The 18,080-nt window shown below is 47.1% G+C and overlaps 1 protein-coding gene across 1 annotated transcript in view; it reads right to left on the bottom strand.

Moving 5' to 3' along the window:
- The window catches only part of TNN (tenascin N), a 72,071-nt gene that overhangs the window by 7,504 nt on the left and 46,487 nt on the right, over positions 1-18,080 (bottom strand). Inside the window, exons 13-18 of the mRNA XM_061160768.1 lie at positions 15,422-15,685; positions 12,632-12,762; positions 11,495-11,627; positions 10,477-10,628; positions 4,725-4,821; positions 3,666-3,833 (exon numbers count right to left, since the gene is read on the bottom strand). Of these exons, the coding sequence (XP_061016751.1) occupies positions 3,666-3,833; positions 4,725-4,821; positions 10,477-10,628; positions 11,495-11,627; positions 12,632-12,762; positions 15,422-15,685 (945 nt within the window). The remainder of the gene's footprint in view (positions 1-3,665; positions 3,834-4,724; positions 4,822-10,476; positions 10,629-11,494; positions 11,628-12,631; positions 12,763-15,421; positions 15,686-18,080) is intronic.

Here is an 18,080-nt window from a genome sequence, read left to right as displayed (position 1 = left end):
CCAAGAATGGGCCCATGAAAGTGTGATTTGTGTCACCTCCAGCTTTCCCTTTTGTTCATGTGTTCAACGATCCTTTCCTTCTTTAAGTGCCAGTACTTAAAAATTCACTTCAGAGCTAGGAAGGCACTGGCCTTTGGGATGGAACAATTTTTCACTGTGGGTATTTGGCAAGCCTGGCCCCAGCCGACTGAATGCTGGTTGAGTTCCTCGTCACATTTCTCAGTGTCCGTAGGGGGTGAACCATCCCTTCTTGAGCAGTTCTAAGTCTCTGAAATCAGATGCAAGTGGCTAGTTAGCCCACAAAAATCCTTCTGCACCACCCTGAATGTCTGCCTATTTATGTTTTCAATATAATCTCCAAATTAATGAACAGCAGCATCCTGAAGGTAGAGCTCACACAATGTCCTACCTGTCTCACTCCAAGAATCAGAAAGTCAATTGACCTGGTATTACCTTGCTGGAATTTCCCTTAAGGAGGAATAATGTGCTGGCTTTTTTAAATTAATTTTTATTGGGGTATAGCTGCTTTACAACGTTGTTTTAGCTTCAACTGCGCAGCAAAGTGAATCAGCAACACATATGCTTCAGTCAAGTCAACTCTTTGAGACCCTGTGGGCTGTAGCCCGCCAGGCTCCTCTGTCCATGGGATTCTCCAGGCAAGAATACTGGAATGGGCTGCCATTTCCTTCTCCAGGGGATCTTCCCAACCCAGGAATCGAACCCATGTCTCTTATGTCTCCTGCACTGGCAGGCAGGCTCTTTACCACTAGTGCCTCCTGGGAAGCCCGATTTAGCACACGGCTGCTTTATAAGGTTGTTAGTTTCTCCTGTATAGCAAAGTGAATAGGCTCCACACACACATATATCTGAGTAGGGTTCCCTGAGCTCCACAGCAGGCTCTCCTTAGTTATCTATTTTATACATAGTATCAACAGGGTGAATATGTCGATTCCAATCTCCCAGTTCATCCCTCCCCTCCCCCCCCCAACTTTGGTGTCCATGTATCTGTTCTCTACATCTGTGTCTCTATCTCTATTTTGCAGCTTCTTGATTTGACTTCAGTAGAAGCAAAAGTTGAGGGTCCGCCTGGACAGTCTGAGTAGGAAAACAGTCTAAAACCTCCCTTATCCACCAGAGCTGTTCATCTCTAGTTCCAAAAAGAGCGACAACAGGGTTAAAAGCTGCGGAGAGCAGGCCCATGCCTGGAGATATCAAAATGTTTGCTTTCCATCTGAATGCCATGTCCTCTAAACAGTACCTCATCATTTAGGACATAAGCAGCCAGAAGCTTGCTAAATTTCAAAATCCTCCTTGGGGACCAATCAGCACATATAAGGAAAGCTCAAACTCCACTAACCCCACCAGCATAATTCAGAATTTAAGAGTAAGAATGATAGTACACAGGGGAAGATTAGACCACTGCCTAAATGCTGCATGAATTCCAAGTCTCCCAAGGCTTCCTATTAAAAAATACATCCTCCACTGACCAGCACTTGTTGGCCCGCACAACCTTAGACTGGGAATTAGCCCCTAATCACAGTTAAAATGCAAATATAGTCCCCGGGAGGGGAATCACAGTAATTCACAAAGATGTTGACTCCTTTTCACTCATTTTCCCATTAGCATCAGGTCATTTACTGGATTAGCATAGACCTCAGAGAAGGGACATTTGAATACTAGAGGGAGGGGGACTAGGTAGCCTGGGAGGGCAGGCTTGAGTGAGGTCCCCAGCAGAAGGCCCATGAGGACAGTGGGTTTCAGGGAGAGATGTGGGCCCAAGTGCCAGAGGGAACCAGCCCAATCCCATATCTTACCTGTAGAAGGTGCCACAAGTGGAGTCTCTGAAGACTGGGCTTTTTCAGCCTGAGAAAGGAAGGCTGACTGATCACTGTGGTCAGGACTGAACAGGGTATTGGGAAGGAAAGGGATGGCCAGATATTTAACTATGTGGGCTGAGACAGAACAGGAGGAGGCCCGAGGGGTCTGATGAAATAAAGTTCATATTTTCTGGCAAGATACAGGGCCCATTTGCACCTTGTCCTTCTCCCTTAGTGTGTACCATGCATCTGTATTAACCAGACCTCTTTAGGAAATGATACTCCCTCTTAATATCCTCAAGGAGCCATCATGAATCATGACCTGTGATCCAATACCTTGTATGTGGTGTAGATCTGGACTGTGTAAACTGTCAATGATACATCATTTGACGGATTTATAACCCTCTATCTCAAACACTTATCTAACTGTGCTCTGACCTCTAACAGGAGAGACAGTCCTCTGAATTTTCTGAAAGACTGCCACCCGGGTTATAATCCTTGGGTTGGCTGGAATAAAACTTCCATGTCTTTCTTGTTTTTCACTGACAGGTCTAAGAGAGACTGCAGTGTGCACACCCTTTCCACCTCTGGCTGTAAGGCAATCTGATCAGCTACAGTTGGTGAAAGAGGGTGGGAGCCAGTGCACTTACTCCTACGAAAGGGTGTCTTGAAATCCCTCTCATTCGATTAATATCCTTAGAAACCACTAAATGCCCATCTGTGTTTCCCAATTGTATTTTAACTGGCTTTTTTCTATGCCTGACTTCCACGTTTTTTATATCAACCCTGAATATTCACTGGAAGGACTGATGCTGAAGCTGAAGCTTTGGCCACTTGATGCGAAAAGCCGACTCATTGGAAAAGACCCTGATGCTGGGAAAGATTGATGGCAGGAGGAGAAGGGGACAACAGAGGATGAGATGGTTGGGTGGCATCATCAACTCAATAGACATGAGTTTGAGCAAACTCTGGGAGGTAGTAAGGGACAGGGAGCCTGGTGTGACACAGTCACTGGGGTCCCAAAGAGTTGGAAACGACTGAGCGACTATCACACACACACACACATTCCTACATAGCCCCAACAAAGTCAGAAACACGCTAAGTCAAACACTAGACTTACTTGCTAGGGTTTAAAGATGATAAATACAGGTTTAAAGTATAATATTAAAACAAAAACCATGCCTTGCATCTCAAAGAAAATGCTCAGTGTCATAATTCCAGTATTTCATCAGCTGCTTAATTTTGTTCTTTTCCTTTCAAGACTTAACACACCACCAACTGGCTTAAATCCAGTGAGACGCTAATTGAGGCTACCGTTCCCCTCCTTTCAGCTGAACTATTAATTTCTGTGTTGCCATAGTTGTGTGGAGTTAATGAGACCGATTCTTCTTATTGTGTGAATCAGCACTTCCATTCTTCTGTCTTTATTTATGGCAAAGTACCACAATAAATTTAAATGACACACACACACACACAGGCACCGCTGTGCAAGAGTGGCAGCCACACTACTGAAGCCGAATGAGAGGTGGGCAGACACCATGAAATCTCTCGGAATGTAGGTTCATCAGCTAATGTACAACAGCCTGATCTGGGGCAGTAGAAGAGGAAGGATTTTACTGGTGGAGGATCAGTGTGTAACATAGAGAAGTTCTGATTTTATGATGGTCAAAGATTGCTTTGACGATTCTGTTTTACCCCCTACCAGGGAGCGGGGCCTCAACTGTTCAATGAGGACAATTCACCTTCGTGAAACAATATTCCATCCCCCAGGTCCACGGCAGGTGGCCGACCCATCCTCAAGATGCACCAGGCAGGAGACCCCAGCAGGAAAGACACATTTTGTCTTACCTGCCGTGCCTCTGTATTTCCCGACTGTGAGCCTATACCGTTCCTTGCTGGAGGCCACCTGGAAGGAGTCGTACACGGCATAGGCAGATTCGTTGGCAGTCTGTAAGTCCACTCTTACCTCATAGCGGGTGGGCGTGCCCATGGTGAGGTTGTGTAGCTTGTCAAGTCCTAAGAACAAGGAATGGAATTCTGGTAACCAATCACCACTGTTTGCATCTGAGACTTTCAGTCCCCCAAATGTGCTTTGGCCTTTTCCTCCTGTGATAATGGGGCGGGGGTGCGGGGGTCTTCCCTATACCATCTCTTATGGCAGGCTTGTTTTCTCAACCCATTATGTCTTTGGTATAGTCATGCTTCTGAGCATGGAAACCATGCCCTCTGGGAGGGAGTGGGGATGGGGGTGGGTAATCATGGGATGAATCTGCCCCCACTGATTCCTTCTCTCTCAAGCAGGAGCAGTCCTACTTATCATCCACTTATCTCACCAAGTGGGAGAGGAGATCAACCACTGACTCCAAGGTCACTGATGGGATTTTTGAACCAAGCAAACCACAAAACTCATCTACTCTATCAGATACTGCATATCCATGTGATGAGTTTAATTCTTCATTTCCCAACTGGTGCTTCTGGCTATTTCATTCTCCACGAACATCTGCTCCAGAAGAGAGCAGAAGGAAAAGGGAGAAAACAATGCCACAATGACTGGCATTCCTCATAGAATTCTGTGTGACTGCCCAACGAGAGCCCAGAATCCCAATCAATCAATAACTGTTCTCCCTCTGTGGCTTCGGAGAAGTTCATGCTGCAGGTGGATTGTGTGGAGCTCAGATGCAGCATAAAGCCCACGTGTGACAGTCCCACCCTCCCACACACCCAGCACACACCAGAACCTTCCCAGTGACCCAGCCCCACCAACACCCTGGTGGGCGGCTTCCTCAGTGCCCCCATCACCTGGAGCTCTTCCTGAATGTGAGGAGCTCCCTCAAGCTGCCTGATCAGCTTCTTAGGGAGAAATCTCCCCTCCACACCCCAGCCTTCAGGGATGCTCAAAGATCATACCAAGCCAGAACTCCTTCATGGGGTCCCCGAAGCCTTCCACGTAGGTCCGCCAGCGCTTGAAGAAATCCAGTTGCCCAGTGTTCCGCCTCTGGAAGACCTGAAGAGGGAGACGGGCATTTCTACCTGACACATGTGGACAGACGTGGCTGATGAGAGAGAACAGCATGGCACGCTGGGAGCTGCCCTGAAGATGGACAGAAGCGGCCAGGAGGTGAAACTGACAGAGGTGGTGATGGACCGAAGTGGAACTGGGAGAGAGGAGGACGTCAAGACTGTCTTTCGAGTTCTGGGCTCCCAGTGCTAATGGCAATTCACTCTGCCAATTGCTAAGAAAGGGGCTCTGAGAGAGGACAGTTTCCATGGGGGCAACATCACTCATTTGGGGAGCTGGTGAGTGTGAGTGGCTTCTGAGGTATCCTGGTGAATGAAGGTACCATAGGAGCTGCTGAATGTCAGGGTCAGAGCTCTCAGGAGGGGGCCTGGCTGAACTTAGACGGTGAGCTTGTGTCTGAGATAGTGCTGGCGCTCACCAAGTCCAATTTTGCTCTCCTCTTCTCCAGGACACAAAGAGACTTTTTGTTGTAGCCTTTCTTGCAGTTAAGTTGGAACCATGTGACTTGTTCCGGCTACAGGACTGAAAGCGTGAGCACAGGGTGTGGGGTGGGGGTCTCCCCACTCTCTCCCCCATTGCCCCAGGCCAAGGTGCCATGGTGAAGGCCACATGTCAACAGGGCAGAACCATGAGCTGGAATCAGTCTGAATCCCTGAGTCACCACTTAGTAGTGACTTTGCACACGTGAGAGAAAAAAACCTTTTATGGGTTAAATCATTGGAATTAGGTACTAGTTTGCTACTACAGCTTAGCCCATTCCATCCTAACTAACATGGAAAGCCATCAGGACACAGAGAGGGAGATGAAGCCATTGGAAGGATGAGACCAAATCAGGAACTGAAAGGAGCAAGCGGCCTAGAATGAAGCCTTGTGGATCCCAAGATATAAGAGCCACACACCGCAAGATGAGTTCATGAAGGAGAAAGAGGAGCAGCTGGTGATGTGAAGGACAACTGGGAAAATGTGGAATCAGAAAGGCCACCAGAGAAGGGTGTGTCCGATGGTGTCAAGTGCTGGTGAGAAGTCAGGGAACGTGAGGCCCAAACCGCCCACAGACTCTGGTGACACGGAAGCCCCAGTGACTTGAGCGAAGGCTGTGCTAGTGAGTGATGAGGGCAGAAAGCCAACTGGTTCCAGCTCAAGAGTGATTGAGAAGGGACAACATGGAGACACGGTTGGGGCTGTTTCATGAGAGTATGGGCTGCTTTCTTTTCAAAAATCCCTCCATCTGGGGAAGGGAGGCAGTTCTGGCCAGAATCACTGGATTCTTTTCTATGCTGCTGCTGCTGCTAACTCATGTCAGTTGTGTCCAACTCTGTGTGACCCCATAGACAGCAGCCCACCAGGCTCCCGTCCCTGGGATTCTCCAGGCAAGAATACTGGAGTGGGCTGCCATTTCCTTCTGCAGTGCATGAAAGGGAAAAGTGAAAGTGAAGTCGCTCAGTCATGTCCAACTCTTCGCGACCCCATGGACCATAGCCTACCAGGCTCCTCCGTCCATGGGATTTTCCAGGCAAGAGTACTGGAGTGGGTGCCATTGCCTTCTCCTCTTTGCTATGAAGTAAACCTAAAAAGCAGCTCAAGGCTAGACACACCTATGTATGCTTTTGCACTTCTAATTCCTCCTGGCCTTGGCAGCCACGCTAGACGCCATCCTAGCTAGCCCCACACATGAGTCTGGAACTCCCTAAGAAGGGGGTGGCATCTTCCTCTCCACCTACTGTCCTTTGTGCTCCTTCAAAAGCAGAAGCCCCAACACAAAATCCAATCCCCCTCTTTTCCATCATGCTTCACACCACGTGCCTTGAAGTCAACCACTTCATCTGGAATTTGGTGAGGCAGACCTCCTAATATTTGAGCATTCTTGACACATTTTTCTCTGGGAAGAGACAGGGAGGGAGGAGAGAGCAGGTTGCCCACAACAGTGCCCAGAGCTCACCGCCAACTCCTGAAGCATCAGTCCCTGGCTGCTGGCCCGGGAGGCACTGAATGAAGGGTGGGGGTCCTGGCAGGGGTTGGTGACTCAGTCATTTCTGTTCCTGAGCATCAGCAGACTTGTTGTCCAACAGGGTTGGAAGTGGGAAGGAGGGGTCTACCCCAGAGGTACTAGACGGACTCATGAGACAGGGTGTGTGAAAGGGTAGAGAGCTGTGAGCAGAACTTAGGGATGGTCACAGTGAACAACTGCACTAACACTCACTAACGCTGTTGTTCCCTTTCCCCTCTCCTTACGTGTCCATCTTGTAAAGACATCATCTTCCTTTCCTGGCTTCCTTGATTTCTTTTTTCACTTACTGATCTATGCAACAAGCACTCATTGAGCACTTTTAAAGGCTGACTCCAGGGCAAGAATATACAATGCCATTTTACAGATGAGAAAGTGTAGAAAAACAAATAGAGTCACGCAGCCAACTATTCGGTGGCTGATGCAAAGATAAAACACTGCCTCGTCTTTCCCTGAGGAAGCCTGAAAACATCAGTTGTGTGGAGTCTACTGTTTAAAAAGCATGCCTTAAGATTCTGAGGCTGTTCATTTCCTATCACGGCACCTGGGACTCCTCCTGGATCATGAGCAATGAAATCCTAGGGCATCACCATTTGATTCCATACACACTGCATCAAATTCTATTCCCACTAATGTAGTTAGTTCCCATGTAAGGTCAGGCTCAAATCTGATCCCACCCTCCTAGGACAGAGGCTTTACAAAGGCATTCGGTCTCTATCTCCAATCAATCAACGTACTGCCAAAGCATTTTTTTGTTTGTTTCTTTGTTTATTTTACTAATGCTTCAGCATGGCTAGGGAAATTGAAAAAAAAAAAAAAGGTTCTGATGCTCTTTGCATCACTATTTAGACCCAGCTCTACACTTACTAGCTGTCTCCTTGGGCAAGTCAGTTAACCTAGACTAGCCTCACTTCTCTAAACTATGAGATCAGGATGTTAATAGCCTATTTGCCATTCTCTTAAATCAAGGCTTCAGCATGGTCATGAATCATGATAAATCATAAAGGCCAGAGTCCAGCTCATACAGATAAAATAAGTGATTATTATATATCAGTAAATGTGTTAGCTTGCATTTTATAATGTCAGATTCCAAATGAACTGACCCACGGGGATCATTTGTACATCTTGATCAAGCAGCCTTAATTGACTCACTGAGAATCTAGTCCATTCCCTTCTAGGAGATGAAAATACCTTATAATGAACTATTTGGGATAACAGAAACCGCTTGCCAAATAAATCTCAAAGGAGAAAAAAATCTTTGTCTGATTCTAACAACAGAGCTTCATTGTACTCTAGAACTTTTGGTCCTAAATGACTAAATCAGGAGGAAAAAATTAAAATCTCACTTAAATGCCTGTGGAAAGAGCCTCTCATGAAGTTCTTAGGACTTACAAGATGGGAAACAGAAATGGAAATATTTGAGACACTTAAGTGTTCCTTAATAGTCTCCATTCCAGCTTCCCACCCGTAGCCTCAGTTACCTCAGGGCAGAGTTCTGGCTAACCCAAGTTAATCAAATTGTGTTCTTGCTGCCTGAGTGGAAAAGAATTTCCTTTAAAGGATTTGAGAAGCTCAGTTTATAAGGGTAATATACTATGATCATCTTTCAGTGACAGAAGACTTCTGAATCCCCCAAAACATGGAAATTACTAGTAAAAGATTTGGTGGAGAGGTTTGCAGGACTCCACATATTTTCTGGAGTGTAGTGACTTTGAGGAGAACACTACAGAGTCTCAGTTCATGTAGTATCTTCAGGAACCTGGGTGAGAAAACAAGATTTGGGAGGGGATGGGGCACTGGCATTGGTGGGAACCCAGAGTTATTTCTGGAACTGACCTCTGTGTTCTGGCAAAGGTCACTTGCATGGGCAAGATGTAAAAGGCAAGCTCCTTGAGGTCAGGGATTTTTGTCTATGTGGCCCACTGCTGGTTCATAAGTATACAAAACATTACCTGACACATAGTAGGTACTCAATAAATATTAGTGAAAAAGAATCATGGATACTCCCAGGCAGACAGACCAGCAGCAGGTCTCTTGCAAAAAATTGCCCTAGACACATATCTCTTTGCCTGTGTGAGGCTGGCTTTCAAAAAGGCCACACCAACAGGGACTTCCCTGGAGGTCCATTGGTCAAGATACTGCACTTCCAAAGCAAGAAGCATGGGTTCCATCCTTTATTGGGGAACTAAGATCCCATATGGCATGCAGCATGCCACCATCCACCCCCGAAAACAAACTAACAAACAACAAAAAGAACCACATGGAACCATACAAACATCCTGCCGATGGGCAACTACAGGGACAGAGGCAGGGAACTGGCTTCAAGCCTAAAGGGACAGAAGCACAGACGTACAATGGTGCTGACGAGAAGCCGCAGGTACAGCCCAGAGTCTGGTCAGGTGATGGCCTCCCATGTGACACTCGGTTCCATTATTTTTACAAATCAATCAGGAATATCCCCCATCTGATCCATTTCTGCCTTTCAGCCATCAGATGCAGCTGTGTGGATAATAACTTTTCCTCTTTGCTGCTTATCAGATGGCATCATTTCATCTGTGGCTGCCCAAGTGTCTTTGGTTCCTCAGGCCCCTGAGCGAATGTGTAAATGAACGCAGTCTGAGCTCTATGAGATCACGCTTTCTCCTTCCCACAGCAAGTGGTGGAAGCACAGCGGGTAAGGCTGCAGGCTGGTTTGGAGCAGTGAGAGCCTCTCGCTGTTCAGGTACAGGGAGAAGAGGGTAAGGAGAGGTGGGAAGATCAGATTGAAAGTCTCAAAAGCAGCTCATCATATAATTGGATCTGCAGATGCAATCAAAGAAGGTACCATGCAGTTTAATGGCCCGCAGAGAATAAAACCTCCACACAGATGTGAGATGATCAGAACATTGCAAGTTTCCCTCTTTCAGGGTTTAGCCTTTCGTATCAAAGTTCCAAAAGCCCTGCTTCTGTACTGTGGAGCTAGGATGCAGAGCTTGGACAACAGGCTCCAAAATTCAGAGGACTGAGCCCCCAAAGAGGCCATGTGTTTCCATCTTGGATGACCTGAGATGACCCATTGGGAAAACCAATGACCCAGGAGGCTGCAGTCCGAGAATCTGGTCCCAACTTTGTTATTAACTAATGTGACCGACTCAGTAGACATGAGTTTGAGCAAACTCCAGAGGATGGTGAAGGACAGAGAAGCCTGGCATGCTGCAATCCATGGGGTCACAAAGAGTTGGACATGACTGATCAACTAAATGACATGTGACTTGGTCAGGGCACTTCTCCTTCTGGGCTTCAATCTACCCATTTATAAAGTATGAGCAATAATCTCTCTCATTCTATAGCTTATATGTGAAGGTCATGTTTATGAGTGTGCTTTGCAGAAAGTAAAAATGTAGGCAACTCATGTAAAGAGGCCATTAGCATTAATAGAAGGTGATAAACCCACAAGCCTTCCCAAACATCAACCTAAATTTAACCAAGCCTGCTCTATCCCAGGAATCAAGTACCTCGGGCCCTGTTCTTACAGTGGGGTGGGATCTCTCTGAAACAGCTGCAAGGCACCAAAGCATCTCTCTCCCATGGAGGAAGAAGAAATAGAGCTCCCTGGGCTGAGAAACAAGAACAGCCCAGGGCTCTGTGTAACTCACAATCCAGCCTCCTCCGTCTGTGTCCATGTCACAGTACACCTGCAGGGGCCGGCTGGCATCCCCGTGCAGGTAGATGGTATAGAGGCCACTGGCGACGTTACTGTTCTGCTGAACTTGACTGCAGTCCGAAGGGTGTGGAAAACGGGCACCAACTGGGAACCAAGCAGAAGGACAGCACTGTTAGGAGAAAGGCAAGGGAGGAGGGGAGTGGAGCTAGTCCCCTATTTTAAGATCAGCTTCCCTGGTGGCTCAGAGGTTAAAGCGTCTGCTTGCGTCTGCCTGCAATGCGGGAGAACTGCATTAGATCCCCTGTAGAAGGAAATGGCAACTCACTCCAGTATTCTTGCCTGGAGAATCCCATGGACAGAGGAGCCTGGTGGGCTATAGTCCATGGGGTCGCAAAGAGTTGGACACAACTGAGCGACTTCACTTTCACTTTGTTTAGAAATTATTTTGGAACCTCCTACTACTTTGCATCTTCCAACTCTTCACTCACATCTTATTTTTCTCACTCACCCTGCTTGCTCACATCAACCCCCCCCCCCCAAATGTACTAGTGTGTGCTAAATTGCTTCAGTGTCCAACTCTGTGACCCTATGCTCTGCAAGCTGCCAGACTCCTCTGTCTGTGAGATTCCCCAGGCAAGAATACTGGAGTGGGTTGGCCATGCCCTCCTCCAGGAGAGCTTTCCAACCCAGGGATTGAACCCACATCTCTTACATCTCCTGCATTGGCATTTACCACTGGTGCCACCAGATAAGGTCAAGTTCACATCACTTCCTCCTCTGACCAAACCCCCCTCTTCCCCTCCACCAGACAATACTCCACTTCACTCCCTTCCTTCATCTCTTTACCATGGGATGGATTTCTTCTGAATTCATAACCCCATTTCCATTTCCCCTTGTCTAGAGAAATCCAGAGCCCTGTCGCCACTCGCTTTTCCTTGGACCCATTTTCTGCTTTCTCCCATGCTTGTCCTGCATTGCATTCTCGTTCAGAGTGCGTGAGCTCACATTACCTGTGGAAAGGTTGGTAGATACACTCCTGCTCCGGCGATCACCCTTAAAGGCAACTAAGGAGATAGGGAGGGTGACACCCTGCTCAAGGCCTTGCAACTCAAACCTCTGGTCCCCTCTTCCAAGCTGCACCTCCTACCAAACAAAGAAGACAGTAGACATTCACTTATCACCCACAGCACCCTCGGTGTCAACAGCACTCCCTGGTGCTAATGACAGAAGCTCCTTGGGAGGGTAGAGTTTTGTCTTTTTGAGGTCTCAGTAGTAACCCAGAATGCCAGTAGGTCCCATTTTCTCTTCAGGGCTGTGCCATGGAAATTCAGCACTTCCCAGCACTAGCCGGGAACCACCAGCACCTCAAACTGCCACTGGGGGAGCACCCTCGAGGGGAGCACACATGAGGTCTTCTGCCCTCCAGATACAAGCTGGGCAACCAACAACAGCCACTATTGGCAGCAACAGGCTAGCAACACCAAGCTGAGAAAGTAATGGGCAAAGTGTGCTGGCCACCAATATCTGAGGCAGGGAGATAGCTGGGTTTTCAATAACCTTTCTCCCTATGCTTATAATGGCAGCTTTACCACTGAGATAATGAATAAATCAAGGTGCCCTTCCTTTTTTCCTTCCTCCCTTTTTTTCTTCCTTTTCAAGGAAAGAGAATACCAACTTTCCACTGGGACAAGTCACAAAGATATGCTGGCTTTCTAATTCCAGGTAGGAGGTATAACTCTTGAAATAAGGTTAATCAAATTCATTAAATAAATATTTATCGAACACCAACCATGTGCTAAGTTCTAAGCACTTTAGACACAAGGCGAGGCAAAGCAGACAAAAATCCCCTGTCCTTGTGGAGCTGACATTTATTGGGGAAGTAACACAGGACAGATGTGTGGCCAGCAGATACGTGACAGGCAGCTAGGAAGGAGCAGGCACGAAAGTTAGTCCCATAAAATGAGACCACATGTACACTGTTCACAAATGACCAAGTTTAGCTTTCTCCCTTGCATACAGCAAGTGATCAGTAGGGATCAACACATTCATAAGCAGGTTGCCATGAGACCAGCTATTGAGCTGGTTGGCCCCAGTGAGTTGCTGTACATGGAGGCTGGGGCAGAAGAGAAAAGACGAATGTCCAGTACCTTGACGGTGCCGTCTGGGAACTGGTAGGTCAGAATATAGCCATCGATGTTGGCAGAGGGGGGTGTCCAGGTCAACACCCCACCAGACTGGGTTACAGCAGAAGGACGAAGGTTTTGGGGAGGGTCAATGTCTGTATATAAAACATCAAGTAGTTATTATTACTAAGGTAATGAGAAGAGGTAATTTTTTAAATTTCCGCTTATATTCTCTCCCTACACATTCCCATTTTCTTCTTCCTATCAAGTAAGTAGCAGCCTCCATTCTTCCTTGCCATAAGGTCTTTAGGATCTGTTTTTCTCAAAGTATAAACCCATGGAGGACAAGAGGGTTAAGGGGTGAGTTTCAGAGGGAGTGAACCTGGGCTCCCACTTCCCCAGCAGATTTGCAGAGAGTGGTGGTGGTGGTTTAGTCACTCAGTCATGTCTGACTCTTGTGGCCCCATAAACTGTAGCCTGCCAGGCTGCTCTGTCCATGGGATGGGACTCTCCAGGCCAGAATACTGGAGTGGGTTGCCATTTCCTTCTCCAGGGGCTCTTCCTGACCCAGGGATCAAGCCCAGGTCTCCTGCGTTGCAGGCAGATTCTTTACTGACTGAGCCACCAGGGAAGCCACAGAGAGTGGTGTGTATGAGCAAACTCGATCAGCAAAGTCCTGGAGATGGCAGGGCTCCCGAAGGAGCAAGGAAGGACTAAGACCCAATGCAGCATATATATATATAGATGTGGTAAAAATGGCACTCTGAATTTGGGAGTAGCAGAGGCAAACAAATCTGAAAGGCCCCTGCATACAGAAACCAGGGACACTCAGTAAACACCTGCCCAGAAAGATGACCAAAATACAAGATGGGACCCCATGCCTGGCCTTGGAAAATCACCTGAGACTTCATACACAGCCCTGAGGAAGAAGCATGACTCTAAATTTACTGAGATTTCCAACTAACAAACAGAACGGGAACTTATAATAGAAATTAAGTTGGTATAGAAATATAAAGTTCTGTGTCTTAGGTAACTAAGTGTGCAGCCTTAGATGCATACCCTGTACAAAATGGGGAAGCAGGGGAGATGCTTGCACAAAAGAGGAGAGAAAGGGAGACAGGGTAATAGAGATGGAGGAAAAGCAGAGATGTCTTCTCATTCCCACGCGCTTCTCCACTCAAACACCAGAGGGAAAGCGTGGGTGCATGTATGCACTGTAGACCAGGAAGACTACATCTCAGCAAAAATTCTAGTCAACACCACAGTAATTGGTCAGACAGCTCACTTTTTTTTAAAGCAAACAAAATATGAGTGGAAATTTCCATTTTGAAAAATCATCATAGAGGGTGACTTTAATTTAGAAGTTTCCAAAAAAGATGTCTCTAGGCTATTTTCTACCCAGTAGCATTTCAGCAGAGAACTGAAACACAGTATTTTAATAGAAATCAGGCAGCTGTTGTTTCGAATTAGGATGTTTTGACAAATTTTGAGTTTCTGTAATATCAGCGTGGTGTGGCTTTCTAAAGCATAACATCTGGTCTGGATTTTATTCCATCCATCACGCAGAAAAACTGAATTTCCTAGTTTCAGAATCAAAGGAAAACCTTAACTATGTAAATATCTTGAGCTGGCTTCTGCCACCCCTTTGACTGCCCACCCATCCCCAGGTTATGAACCTGAGATGTCTGTCTTAGTTATTTCTACATTTCTACGAAGTAGAAAGATTAAATATTTTTGTCTTTAAAAATGGGGAGGGGGCTTCTCTGGTGATTCGGTGGTTAAGACTCTGAGTTTCCACTACAGGGGGTGCAGGTTTGATCCCTGGTCAGGGAACTAAGATCTCACACACTGCACAGCGCAGCCAAAAAAAAAAATTTTTTTTTAATGGGGAAAGTGAAACAAAGAGAAGATAAAGAAGAAAGAGAGAGAGGAATGGAGGAAAGAGGAAGTGGGAGGGAGACTGGGGGTGGGGGGGTAGATGGGGGATGGAGGAAGGGAGGGAGGGGAAGAAGGAAGGAGGAAGATGCTGACTACCCCAAGACAGAAGTCCTGGGTATCAAGGAGCCTTGGGTGTGGAAAAGAATTTTTCTTTCTACACACCTTTGTTTAGTTTGAAAATTTTCACTATAAGCGCGTATTACTTTTTTATTAAAAACATCTGTTAACTGTAACTGATAAATATAATGAATACATTCAAGGCACCTCTCATTTCAGTGGCCACACATGGTAATACTGTGGCCACACGGGATGACCAGGCTCTGCCCAGACTGTCTAAAAAGACCCGAGGACATCAGGGTGGGCTGCATGATCCTGTCAGGTCCCTGTGAGGCCTCATCTCCACAATGCTCAGTGAGACCAGGGGTCTCATCACGCACATAAAATACAGGCAGTCCAGGCCCCTTTACTGGCCAACTGGAGAGGGACAGTGGGAGAAGGAAGATGCTCCACCACTGCCCTCAATGTGGAGATGGAAGCAGAAAAGGCTCCTCGCCTCCCTCTTCCCCAAACTGGAGCTGAGGCCCAGCCAAGTTCTCAGGTCAGGACGGACAGCCTGGGAGCTGGGCTGGGTGAAGGGGGTGTGAGGGAAGCTCCCTTCCACACAGCCACCTGAAAGAGTCACAGTTTTCCTTCACACCACTTCCTTCCTAAACTGTCTGTCAAGGTATTACTTCAGAAAGGTGAAAAGGGAAGCACTCTGAAGAACGCCCTCAGGGGCAACACTGTGTTCCCTGCCAGTCTCCTCAGACTAGATGTGGAGGAAGGCTATCTCCTGTTAGGTGTGAAGGGCTCCATGTCCCCCACCCCCCACAGTACCTGTCAGGGCCTTGGTGTCGGCCTTCCTGCTCTCCCGGTCCCCCTTCTGGGCCCACACGTGGACCGTGTACTCCACACCTGGCCTCAGGCCCGTCAGGACGGTGCTGCTCTGCTCCTTCCCCACCGGAACCTCTCTGGTGTCTCCGTCAGCAGAGGTGTAGCGCACCAGGTACCTGTCGATGACGGCCTGCACTGGGTCCCAGGAGACGGTGGCCGTGTTCTCTGTCACCTGATCGTTCACCAGGTTTTTGGGGCTGTCAATTTCTTTTTAAAAAGGAAATGCTGAATTTTACGGCCAAAGGAACACATCACCATTCATGATACTTTTATTAACAATACAATTCCATTGAAAACATTTTTCCAGGGGAAACAAACCACTGGGAAAATGTTATATTAAAACTGAAAGGAATTTGATCTTCTCCAAGTGCATCGACATGGAAACTTTTTGTTCTTCTAGTTCCCATAAAAATAAAAATAAAAATCTCCTGTGCAACAAGACAAGCGACCCAAATGGCAGGTGAAGGGACCTCTTTTGCTATTTCCATGGTATATAGCTATTTCGTTTCACAGAATTTTAGAGCTGAGAAGTTACACCTTTCAAACTTCTCCCCTTTCATAAAAGGAGAGGAGAAGGGAGATCTAGAGAAATGAAAAGACTTGGCCAAGATCCTGCTGTTTTCTTGCATTAAAACTTGGACTCTGGGGACTCCCCTGGTGGTTGAGACTCTGTATTGCCAATTCAGGGGGCATGGGTTTGATCCCTGGTCGGAGAGCTGGGATCCCACATGCTGTGTGGCATGGCCTAAAGATAAACAAACAAAGAAACAAACAAACAAAAAACTAGACAAAAAACCTAGACCCTCTTCCTCCTGAATTGTGAGCCCTTTCACCTTCTCAAGGACTTTGCTCCCTTTCATCTGCCCTTTCTCACCTATACCTTCAGTCTCTCCCCGCCTCCCGTCATTCCCAGACAAACAAGCTCTAGGCTCTCCCGTCCCTCAGCTCCCCTTAACTGACAGACTTCTCAGGAGAACCCGCCTGTATATCCCACCTCCTGTTCACTCCTCAGCTCAGTGAAGTTTCACATTTCTACAGCACATCACTATAACTGCTGGTCTAGGTCACCAACAACCTCATCTTGCCAAATTCAACGGACACCTGTCATCCTCACCTTGCTCGACCTTTGAGCGGCATTTGGTAGAGCTGAGCCACTGCCCCTGTCTCAAGACACTCTCAGCCCTTGGCTTTCATGACTATACACTCCACTGGGTTTCTCTTAAGTGCCTCCTCCTCTTTGATTTCCATCAGCAACCTGGAAACATAGGGGAACTTGAGGGGCCCTCTCTTCCTCTCTGTCTACAGGTGATCTCAGCCATGTCCGCAGCTTTATTAATATTCTAATCATTTACTTAGGGCTGTGTCATGTCTTAGCCACAGTATGTGGGATCTTCGTTGAAGCAAGCAGGATCTTTTGTTGTGGCACGTGGGTCTTCTAGTTGAGGCGCTCAGTAGCTGCCCCCCAGCATATGAAATCTCAATTCCCTGACTGGGGATCAAACCTGCATCCCCTACATTGGAAGGTGGATTCTCAACCCTGGACCACCAGGGAAGTCCCTCCACAGCTTTAAACTCCAGCCAGATGCTCACAGATCCCCAGTGCCTATCAATCCTGAGTCCCTGACTTGTATCTACAAGAGCATATCCACCACAGCACCTAGCATGTATTAAACACTCAATAAATACTTGTGGACTCAACAAATAAGTCTCTTAGTTAAGCAAGAAATCCCATGAGTACCTCAAGCTTAAGCATTTAAAAGTCTTAATGTTCCTCCTCAGATCTGTTTATTGCTCAGAAGATGCCCCAAGTCAGAAACAGATGTCATACTTGGTTCCTCACTTTCTTCCTGCTCCACATCTCATCCATCAACAAAAACTGTCACTGATGCCTCCAAAATATGTGCCCTGATGTCCTCTTTTCTCATCCCTATTGCCATCATACTTGTCCATCTCTCCCTACCAACTTGACTAATCTTCCCCCTTCTACTCCTGTCATCTCTCCCATTTATTCTCCTCACTGTGGCCTGAATAACCTTTTAAAAATGAATATTGCCTCATGCCATTCTTCTCCTGATAGAATAGCATGCCCCCTCTTTGAGGTACTGTGTGGTCCTATATGACCTGACCTTTCCCCCTGCCCCCATCATCTCATGCCACTTTCTCTCCCCACCTCTATGCTCCAGCAAAAACAGCCTACTTTCAAGTTCTTCAACCATCTCATGCTATTCCAAATCAGGGCCACACACTTGTTCTTCCCTCTGCCCAAGATGGCTAGTTTTCCCCAACCCCTCTTCTGCCCTTCCTCTACAAGCACGCTGCCCAAGAGATCTCTCTGCAATGATGGGAATAGTCTAGAATCTATACGTTAGTCACATGTGGCTACTGACCATTGGAAATGTGGCTAGTGCAACTGAGGAAATCATTTTTAAATTCAATTCAGTTCAGTTCAATTGCTCAGTCGTGTCCGACTCTTTGCGACCCCATGGACTGCAGCACACCAGGCTTCCCTGTCCATCACCAACTCCCAGAGCCTGCTCAAACTCATGTCCATTGAGTCAGTGAAGCCATCCAACCATCTCATCCTCTGTCGTTCCCTTCTCCT

This window comes from Dama dama, chromosome 14 (assembly GCF_033118175.1).
Source record: "Dama dama isolate Ldn47 chromosome 14, ASM3311817v1, whole genome shotgun sequence".
In the NCBI taxonomy this organism is placed as follows: Eukaryota; Metazoa; Chordata; class Mammalia; order Artiodactyla; family Cervidae; genus Dama; species Dama dama.
Note: the sequence above shows the minus strand (reverse complement) of the source record. Positions and strands in the feature narration are given on the sequence as shown.